The 11,195-nt window shown below is 41.8% G+C and overlaps 1 protein-coding gene across 3 annotated transcripts; it reads right to left on the reverse strand.

Moving 5' to 3' along the window:
• Positions 1–554: 554 nt before the first annotated feature.
• Positions 555–8,523, reverse strand: LOC133930811 (uncharacterized). Of its 3 annotated transcripts, none has more exons than XM_062377565.1 (13): positions 8,111–8,522; positions 7,768–7,838; positions 7,603–7,683; positions 6,966–7,094; positions 6,783–6,869; positions 6,616–6,669; positions 2,967–3,057; positions 2,809–2,879; positions 2,647–2,716; positions 2,443–2,495; positions 2,269–2,362; positions 1,689–1,786; positions 555–871 (listed from the first exon to the last, which is right to left on the reverse strand). In XM_062377565.1, the coding sequence occupies exons 1-13, from the start codon at positions 8,454–8,456 to the stop codon at positions 848–850; spliced, it is 1,269 nt and encodes a 422-aa protein (XP_062233549.1). In that variant the 5' UTR covers positions 8,457–8,522; the 3' UTR covers positions 555–847. The 3 variants fall into 3 exon arrangements, with proteins under 3 accessions (XP_062233549.1, XP_062233548.1, XP_062233550.1); XM_062377564.1 differs by having other exon boundaries at positions 555–881; XM_062377566.1 differs by lacking the exon at positions 1,689–1,786 and having other exon boundaries at positions 555–881; positions 8,111–8,523.
• Positions 8,524–11,195: the final 2,672 nt, after the last annotated feature.

Here is an 11,195-nt window from a genome sequence, read left to right on the forward strand (position 1 = left end):
CTTGCAGTATATGAAGCCGGCCGTTGCCCGGAGACTTTCAAGCTTCAGAATGACACATCGCCAACTGCAGAGAAGAAGAATCGGTGAGACTGACGTCCCAACTCCTCCATCAACCGTTCTGAATTCCCCTCTGCAAATTGCTTTGCTCATAATACGTGGAGGGAGAGCGTTTGGAGCATCATGGAGCTCGAAAAAATTGTTAAACTATCACTATGACACTGTCTTAACGACATGACACCTTTTTATTTTTTTGGCGATTGTAAGGTGTGACAAAAAAATTACGTGGACATGATTGGCGTGGTTGTCATGTCCGAAATATGGACGAGTTCCATACGGACACACAATTGTAGTATCTGCGTATCGACTAAGATCGGTAGAACATCTCTAACAGCCATTGGTTTGATGTACATACCAACAGAATTTCTGTAGTTGTTGGATTTGCCCTGGTGGCACTTCAGTCATTGACAATTTTCCCTTGCACAACAGGAATGGGTGGTCATCTTCGCCGGAAACCTTGACAGATAGATACTTCACCTCAACCTCTGTCCAATTAATAAATGAAATGTGTTGGCACCCCTCTTTTTTCATTTCTTTCGGCTGACAATTATAAAGGCTTACAGAGTACCAGAGTACAAACTAAGTGATATTATTGAAACTGGATTATATTGATTCCAATCACATACGACAAAATGCGATCGAAAAAGACGGAATTTATTAGAGCATATTATTGTCCTTCCCTTCATGAAGTATGGCAAAAGTTGGGCTGACAATTGGTTTGACCATTCATACAGTCCTCGCTAGAGAAAGCGATCAAACCAATCGCTCGCTTCCTTCACCATCTTTGCTGTCATTTGGTGGCCGATTCCAGGTTCTGCAATGAACTGAATAGTAGAGATTAAATATTAGCAACCCAAAAAGTCAAAGTTCATCTTTTAGGGACAAAACCAGAGTTAGATTTGTTTAAAATTCCAGTCAACACTATCAGATATGGGTCTCTGGGGAGACGAAGAAAAAATAACAGGAAAATAAAACAAAGTAAAGGGAGAGTTGCAAGGGTAACATGCAACAATACAAGAGAAAAAACACCACACTAATAAACACCATCAGGGACAATGATAGCTACATTCTTCAAGTATCAAACCCCCACCCCTCCTAGTATGGCACCTAAAAACTGTAGTCCCCCACGATTCAGCATTCAACAAGGATAGAATCTAAGTCTTGAAGATGAAAACATACACATCAGTTCAGATCTCCAGTAAGGGTTCCTAAAACTGCTAGCGGTCCAGACATAGCTAGCGGTCAGTGCTACTTCTCTGTCAGTTAACATTAATAATCAGTTCTAAGAATATGCTGACTTGCATGCATAAATATATAAAGTGCCCAAAAGGCTTGGTTTTCTTGGTAGAACAAGCACTGACATTCCTGCTTGTAATGCAGCGAATATATAAATTCCATGCAATAGAGCTTTACTGGGAGAACATATTATAGTATATAACCTTCTCCTGAATAGCTTTTATTGTGGGCTCAAATTAAGTCTATTACAACGGCTTGTTCTAGCCCCAAAGCATACTTCAAGATTAAAATTATTTTAGATTATTATTTCGAATCCAAATTACATCTTTGTGCATCCAAATTAATAAGAGTGATCTCAAAATAAAGGAGGAAGAGACAGTGTGTGTGCACGCTACCATGAACTTCTCAGCAGAACCAGATTCTCCATAAGCCTTAGCAGCTCTTGAATTGGGTTCTGTTAAACCAGCAATTGGGCAACGAGGGTCTTCAGCACCTTCATGGTAAATGAAGCTCAAGCATCAGGACATGTACTAACTATTAAACTAAGTTATGTTACTTTTTTTGGGCCAAGTGCTAATAATAGTTCTGGCCCAACCACATAACCCAAGCATAATGCAGATTAAATGTTCCAACCCTTACACATGCATGTGCTGATACATGAACGAAAAGGTGAGGACTAGTTTATTACTTATGGAACAAGGTGAGAACGTGCGAATATCACGGTGGTAAGACCTCCAGGTGTGAGGCTACCAACCAGGATTCAAACCCTAGTTCTCGCAAAAAAAGGCCCCTCGTTGTGTGTTCCCTGTGGTCGTGGAGCGGTCGCTCAGCGATAGCGTGCAGGTTGTAGCCGGCTTTTGGGGCCTTTTCTCGACCTTAATGCAATGCCTTCGGGATGTCTCCCCCCTTGGGTTGAGGTTTTCTTTTTAGTACTGGACAAACAAAAGCATTCGGTAAGAAATATGTTTGACTTACCATTTAAAAGGAGCAGCGGCCGCGGCGCAATCAAAGGAACTGAATACGGTGCATCAAATTGTGAGTCCAGACCAGGTGCTATTTTTTCCCAAACCTGGTAAAAATATGTTAGCACACAATTGTAAAATTTCACAACTCGTCAGAAATAAAGAGTCAAATAAATCAAATGCTCACCTTTTCAATGACCTCTGTATCTATTTCATGCTTTCCTAAACCAATTCTTGCTTCTACGGGAGGCAAAAATAGCAAAATAAAATAAATATTCACATACAAATGTCCTGAATTAATATAATATATTTAAACCATAATATATTATTCCAATGACACAGGCCCCAACTTTCAAATAGATGATACAAGAGATCATGCATGGAGTCTCACCTTCAAATAGAGGCTTGATGCTATCAACTCTAGCTTGCCACTTGTTATTATCTATGGCCCATTGAAATCCCTAAAGTAATCATAAAGAGTAGCTTTACACAGAGCAAATCAGAAAACTGTGTGCAGTATCCATGTCTATAAATTTATGTAGAATAATTGTACCTGAACACCAATTATAGGAACAATGACACTGTACCGTGTATCTACAAAAGCAGCAAACCATGTGTGCATTCCTGTATTCCGTTAAAGTTAGTTGAAGTGATTGAATTCCATACTCCATACACTAATTCAATATAAAGTTGCATCATGATATACAATACCTCCAAGTGATTCACCGGTAATCCCAATCCTACAGGGATCGACATCCTCCCTTTCACTGAGATGGTCTCCAAGTTTTATCAAGTCCCACACCTACAGATGTCCAAATCTGGTTAAGATCCTGTGCTGAGAAACGATCTATAGTGAAACAAAATTGGCCTATCGCATTTCAAAGTATGACATATCAGTTCATAAGACACAATACAGTTGTGTTACGACAACCAGGCCAACAACAACAACAACAACAACAAAGCCTTTCAGTCCCAAACAAGTTGGGGTAGGCTAGAGATGAAACCCATAAGATCTTGCAAGTCTAGTCATGGCTCTGGCACGTGGATAGCTAACTTCCACGCACCTCTGTCCATGGCTAGTTCTTTGGTGATATTCCAGTCTTTCAGATCCCTCTTTACAGACTCCTCCCATGTCAAGTTTGGTCTACCTCGACCTCTCTTGACATTATCCGCACGCTTTATTCTTCCGCTATGTACAGGCGCTTCTGAGGGCCTACGTTGTATATGCCCAAACCATCTCAAACGATGTTGGACAAGCTTCTCTTCAATTGGTGCTACACCAACTCTATCACGTATGTCCTCATTCCGAACCCGATCCTTTCTTGTGTGGCCACACATCCATCTCAGCATGCGCATCTCCGCTACACTCAACCGTTGGACATGTTGCCTTTTAGTTGGCCAACATTCTGCGCCATACAACATCGCAGGTCTAATTGCCGTCCTATAGAACCTGCCTTTTAGCTTCTGTGGTACTCTCTTGTCGCAGAGGACGCCGGAAGCTTGGCGCCACTTCATCCACCCGACTTTGATTCGATGGCTCACATCTTCATCGATTTCACCATCCTTCTGCAGCATCGACCCCAAATATCGAAAGGTATCCTTCTGAGGTATCACCTGCCCGTCAAGGCAAACCTCATCTTCCTCGTGCCTAGTAGTACTAAAATCGCACCTCATGTACTCAGTTTTAGTTCTACTAAGCCTAAAACCCTTCGACTCCAAGGTCTGTCTCCACAGCTCCAACTTTCCATTTACCCCCGTCCGACTATCGTCGACTAGCACCACATCATCTGCAAAGAGCATACACCATGGGATATCACCTTGTATATCCCTTGTGACCTCATCCATCACCAAAGCAAAAAGATAAGGGCTCAAAGCTGACCCTTGGTGCAGTCCTATTCTAATTGGAAAATCATCGGTGTCACCATCGCTTGTCCGAACACTTGTCACAACATTATCGTACATATCCTTGATAAGGGTAATATACTTTGTTGGGACTTTGTGCTTCTCCAAGGCCCACCACATAACATTCCGCGGTATCTTATCGTAGGCCTTCTCTAAGTCAATGAACACCATATGCAAGTCCTTCTTTTGCTCCCTGTATCTCTCCATAAGTTGTCGTACCAAGAAGATAGCTTCCATGGTCGACCTCCCAGGCATGAAACCAAACTGATTTTTGGTCACGCTTGTCATCCTTCGTAAGCGGTGTTCAATGACTCTCTCCCATAGCTTCATCGTATGGCTCATCAGCTTAATCCCACGGTAATTAGTACAACTTTGAATATCCCCCTTATTCTTGAAGATTGGTACTAATATACTCCGCCTCCATTCTTCGGGCATCTTGTTTGCCCAAAAAATAAGGTTGAAAAGCTTAGTTAGCCATACAATTGCTATGTCTCCAAGGCATCTCCACACCTCAATAGGGATACCATCAGGGCCCATTGCCTTGCCTCCTTTCATCCTTTTTAAAGCCTCCTTGACCTCAAACTCTTGAATCCTTCGTACAAAACGCCTGTTGGCATCATCAAAGGAGTCGTCCAGCTCAATGGAAGAGCTCTCACCTCCTCCATTGAACAGCTGGTCGAAGTACTCTCGCCATCTATTCTTAATCTCATCTTCCTTCACCAGAAGTCGATCTGTCCCATCCTTGATGCATTTGACTTGGTTGACATCCCTCGTCTTCCTCTCACGGATCTTGGCCATCTTATAGATGTCCCTTTCCCCTTCCTTCGTGTTTAACCGCTGGTAGAGGTCCTCATACGCCCGACCTCTTGCTTCACTCACTGCTCGCTTTGCGGTCTTCTTCGCCACCTTGTACTTCTCTACGTTGTCAACACTCCTGTCCAAGTGTAGGCGTTTGAAACATTCTTTCTTCTCCTTGATAGCCTTCTGGACATCCTCGTTCCACCACCAGGTATCTTTCGCTTCGCTTCTACTTCCCCTCGTCACCCCAAACTCCTCGGAAGCCACCTTCCGAATGCAAGTCGCCATCTTTATCCACATATTGTTTGCATCACCTCCTTCCTCCCAAGAGCCCTCCTTAATTACCCTCTCCTTGAAAGCTTGAGCCGCTTCCCCCCTGAGCTTCCACCACTTCGTTCTAGCGACTTTAGCGCGCTTATCCCGCTGGACACGTATCCGAAAGCGGAAGTCAGCCACCAAAAGCTTATGTTGAGGGACAACACTCTCTCCAGGTATCACCTTACAATCTAGGCAAGCACGCCTGTCTTCTCTTCTCGAGAGGACGAAATCGATCTGGCTAGAGTGTTGGCCACTACTAAAGGTCACTAGATGGGATTCCCTTTTTTTAAAGAGGGTGTTAGCTACGATCATGTCGTAGGCTAGAGCAAAGCTTAAGACATCCTCTCCTTCTTGATTCCTGCTTCCATACCCAAAGCCCCCATGCACCCCCTCGAAACCTGTGTTAGATGTACCCACGTGGCCATTGAGGTCTCCTCCTATGAAGAGCTTCTCGCCAATAGGTACACTCCTAACCATGTCCTCCAGGCCTTCCCAGAACTCTCTCTTGGTGCTCTCATTGTGGCCTACTTGAGGGGCATACGCGCTGATAACATTGAGAACTAAGTCCCCAACGACCAGCTTGACCAGGATAATCCGGTCCCCTTGCCTCTTGACGTATACCACTCCATACTTGAGGCTCTTGTCGATCAAGATGCCTACTCCATTTTTATTTGTAGTTGTCCCCGTGTACCACAGCTTGAAGCCGGTATCCTCCACCTCCTTCGCCTTCTGTCCTTTCCATTTGGTTTCTTGGACGCATAGGATATTAACCCGTCTCCTCACCGCTGTATCAACTAACTCCCGTAGTTTACCAGTCAGGGACCCTACGTTCCAGCTACCTAAGCGGATCCTACTTGGCTCGGCTAGCTTCCTTACCCTTCGCACTCGTCGAGTCAAATGCGAAGACCCTTGCTCATTTTTCACTACACCCGGGCGCCGATGTAGCGCGCCACTAAGGATGCGACGACCCGATCCTTGCCCACTTATCACCGTATCCAGATCAAGATACGGCGCGCCACTAAGGGGGTGACGGCCCAGCCCTTGCTCATTTAACACCACATCCGGGTTCCAATGTAGCGCGTCGCTAAGAGGGTTACGCCCCAACGATTTTCTTTCAGGTTTCATCTCCATAAGAGTGGCTGAGTTTTATGTTGGCTCGCCAAGCCTAACACAACCCTCCTCCTTTACCCGGGCTTGGGACCGGCTATGTCGAGACAACATAGGCGGAGTTTACGACAACCAGGCCAAAAGAAAAAAAAAAACCAAAATTAAACTAAAGGGTCAATCCAACAAGTGCAGGACCAAAATATTAACTGTAAAAAGTGGCAATAAAATATAATACCGTGTCAAAAATAAAAGGCATTGTATCCCCATTCCGCCAAGCTGATTTCAGTGCCTGAGTTTTAAAAAGAAAGTAGCAAACATGATCAAGCCAAACGAAATTAATGGATAAAACTGTCAAAATCATGGAACCCACAAACCATGAAAGATGGGTCGTAAGTAGATTACATCTATGTACGTGGTTTTATTGCTGGCCCTTTCACCATGATAGCGCGAGTCGATGGCAACACAAATGTAACCCCTGGAGGCATATGCCTGCAAAAGCAAACTCGTCAAATAAAGTAATAATTAGTGTGTTACATAGTAACGTGCACTGCTTAGCACCAGATTTCGAATAAGAGGTTATTATACCTCAAGCAGTGGACGCAGCCATTCTTTGCATTTGTACGAGCTGTGCAAGAATACAATAACTGGCTTCCGTTTAGGGACAGTGTCATTAAGTTTCAGCAGAAGTACAGGTACACGCCCTTGTTCACCTAGCTGTTTGGAAAAGTAATAACAAGTTCTCCTGTTTAGGAAAAGAGAGGAAAAATAAAAACCAAGCAAGTGTGCATTGATTCTAGCTTTTTATAGTGCAGGAGTGTGAGCGTGCATGTGCATGTGCATCTGAATCTGGATCTCAGAACTTAAAATATACCAACTTTTAAGCTATGCCCAAGTTGGTATTCCAGACAGGGATGAGTGCTACTCGTGCCTTTCATCAATATAAATTGCCCATCAACGTTGATCCCAAACTTTCAACCTGAGTATCATATATCTAGTAAAAACTTATCAATATGTGCTGCACTGACTGTTGTGTTAAGCAATATCAGCCTGTCCAGTGATCCACATGTGCAGTGAGAGTGCACTAATATTGCTCTTCTACTGCCTCTTGAGGCTGCTCAAATGTGATAGCTTCCATTAATCGCAATTTCATCACGAAGAAGCAAGTGACAGTGTGAAATTTGCTAGCAAAAAAAGAAAAGGCTGGACTAATCTGGCCACGCGCCTCAGTAATTAAGTAGAAATTTTCTTCAACCAGCTTCTCCTTTAAGTTCTCCACTTCTTTCCTTGGGCACGAATCCATCACCTAAAATGTTTCAAATACAACAAACAATCAACACCAATCACAACGCTCTCACGAAAGATCTTCGTTCCAATCAAGAATCCTAACCTCCCTGGACCCCAGAGGCCCTTGGTACATCGGGTCCTTCACTGGGCTCCCTTGCTCCACCGAGAGAGGCACTGATGCAAAGCCAGGCGTTGATCAACACAACTAGAATAGTAGTACAGCACTAATTTCACATATGACATAGGGACATAGGGTTTGAACAAATTTAATTAGTACTATTTACTGTAATAACAGAGCAATATGTGTTGGCTTGTTGCATCTAAATTTGCAATTTAACCAAGGTGCTATTGCTAACTGCTAACAGCTAAGGTCACATCTAAATTTGCAATTTAACCAGGGTTGCCTAAAGCATACCAAATTGTGTGTGTGAGAGAGACAGAGAGACCTTGGAGGTCGCGGCGGCGGCTGAGCAGGACCTCGAGGAACTCCGACCTAAGGCCGGCGCCGGCATCAGCTTCGGCGGAGGCGTCCATTTCTCTCCCCGGACTTATAGCGCCTGCGGCTCCGGTGGTGGCGTCGGAGCGGCTGCTGCTGCTGGAACTGGGCTTCTTGCGCTTAGGGTTGGAGGAGCTCCGCTGCTCCATCGTCAAGTACCCGCCTCGCTCCCTCATCGACACGGGCACGTGCGCGCGGTCAGCGGCGGAGCACGCGAGGGGGCCACTCGGGCGCCACATGGCAGCCATCGCCAGCGCGGCCGCGAGGGTGGGCGCCATGATGTCCCTCCTCTGCATACCGATCCCCTGCGCGCGCGCGCCGTGTGCGCACCGCTATGCGGCCTGCGCCGCGGGGGAGGGGTGGGGGTTCGGGGGGGGGGGGGCGTGACAACGGAGCGGGCGACTCGCCGACCCGACTGCCGGCGCGAGTCAATGCGGGCGTCGTGTGCGGACCTTTTTTTTATTTTAGCTTTTTTAAAATTAATATTTTAATAATAACCCATCGAAAACTAAATTTTCAGAAACCAGTTACTTTTGTCACACTAAAATGTCTAACATGACTCCCAATTTAGTCACGCTATATTTATTGACGTGACAAAAATGAAAAATAATCACGTTAGCTGGCGTGATTAAGGTGAACAGTATTTTCGCAGATAAACAGTGTTTTCTGTAGTTTCAATGTTCTCTTTTCATTTTCTCTATTTGAACAGTGAAGTTACCGTACTCTAAAATCCATAAAACTTTTTTTATATCCTATAATTCATGATGAATCCATTTTAAAAGTATTCACCTCAATACCCCTATCTAGGTTTTAAAATAAAAAAACTCCAAAAATAGTTACTTTTAGAAATTCTAGTATTTTTAAGGCCTCAAATAAATTTCCAAAAATCTGAAAAAAATTCATTAATATTCCTATCATGTGGCATAATAATTTCTAAAATTATTTCCAACCCTAGGTTACTTGATGAAAAAGTGAGTTTCTTTGCAATGCTCCATTTATATACATTTTTATTATTTCATGCTATTTAGCCTTGTAAACGCCCTCTAAATAATTAGCAATTATGTTCGATTTTTCTCAAAATTTTGCCAGCGCTTAATGCAATATGTACAGGTCCTATTTGCAAACATGCACATCCAATAGAGTCGTAGAATTTGAATTATTCAATTTTGAATGTTGGTATATGTTATAATTTGTTCTATAACAATAATACTTAGGTGACTTGTGGAGCCAAAAAGAATTGCCATTTGCGGTCTAAATCATACCAAATTTATTGTATGGATAGTTCAGAATATGTTTAGCCGAAACACATACATGATTTTTAGGAAGACTAATAAACTTTAAATTGCGCATGTTCAAACATAGCTAAGTGCTATGGCTACTCACAGCCTTTGAGACTACAGGGTGAATTAAGCATTTTGAAACGTACACTTAAATTAAGAAATAATTTTCAATTTTGTTGAAAGTAGGCAATTGATAACATTAATGTTCTTAGGTTTAAGCCATGAGATATGTTCCTCAAGAATCTATACACAATTTAGGTTACATTGAATGAAACAGTGGTAACCATTATCCATGAGTAGTTTAACTGTGGATTAGAATGAGCCATTCGATGGTGATTACACGACAGAGCTTTTAGCATGAAATGACAATACATCTGTCGTGACAAGATTATCCGAATATATTCTGGATGACAAACCAGAAAAGTTCCGTAGACTTGATTTTGTACTATTGGATCAAGAGATATCTATAAACATTAGGTACTTTAGAAAAAATAAAAGAGTATACATCATTTACAATAATTTTCTATTCAAATGTATAGGGAAATGCAATAGAAGCTCAAGTGCCACAACGCTATGTAGATCAATTCAAGCCACACCTTAGAGAAGGAGTTGTATATTTCATAAAGTTTTTTCAAGTGTTCCCAGCTAAGAATAATTATCGAGCAGTTGACCACATATACATGATAAAATTCACATGTCACACTGAGGTAATTGAATTCCTTAGTGCTTCTCCAATATTCCCCAAGTATGCATATACTCTAGCATCATTTGATATATTAAGGATCAGAATTGATTACACTAAAGACATGTCAAGTAACTATATATTCATTTATATATTACATCTACTATTCCTAATACACATTTTATCTATTATAATAACATCATATAACTTTAATAAAATAACATATAATCTAACATTATATAGACACAATAGGACAAGGGGTCTCTATTGAACCTGCTATAATAACTTATGTCAAAGGTATTAATAAGACAATACGACACCTCTACATTTCGGATGACAGGTATAACTATCCATACAATAAATTTGTTATGATTTAGACCGCAAATGGTAATTCTTTTTGGCTCCACAAGTCACCTTAGTATTATTGTTATAGAACAAATTGTAACATATACCAACATTCGAAATTAAATAATTCAAATTCTACGACTCTATTGGATGTGCATGTTTGCAAATAGGACCTGTACATATTGCATTAAGCGCTGGCAAAATTTTGAGGAAAATCGAATATAATTGCTAATTATTTAGAGGGCGTTTACAAGGCTAAATAGTATGAAATGATAAAAATGTATATAAATGGAGCATTGCAAAGGAACTCATTTTTTCACCAAGTAACATAGGGTTGGAAATAATTTTAGAAATTATTAAGCCATATGATAGGAATATTAGTGAATTTTCTTAGATTTTTGGGAATTTATTTGTGGCCTTAAAAAATACTAGAATTTCTAAAAGTAACTATTTTGGAATTTTTTTTATTTTAAAACCTAGATGGGTATTGAGGTGAATACTTTTAAAATAGATTTATCATGAATTATAGGATATATAGAAAAAGTTTCCTGAATTTTAGAGTATGCCAACCCTATTCCTCAAATAGAGAAAGCGAAAAGACAACGTTGAATCTGCAGGAAACACTGTTCATCCACGAAAATACTGTTTGCCTAGTCACTCCTACCAATTTGGTCTGACTCAGTCTACCACGTCGAACCCACGTGTAAAGACGCCAGTGTTTCTACCAA

This window comes from Phragmites australis, chromosome 10 (genome assembly GCF_958298935.1).
Source record: "Phragmites australis chromosome 10, lpPhrAust1.1, whole genome shotgun sequence".
Classification (NCBI taxonomy): Eukaryota; Viridiplantae; Streptophyta; class Magnoliopsida; order Poales; family Poaceae; genus Phragmites; species Phragmites australis.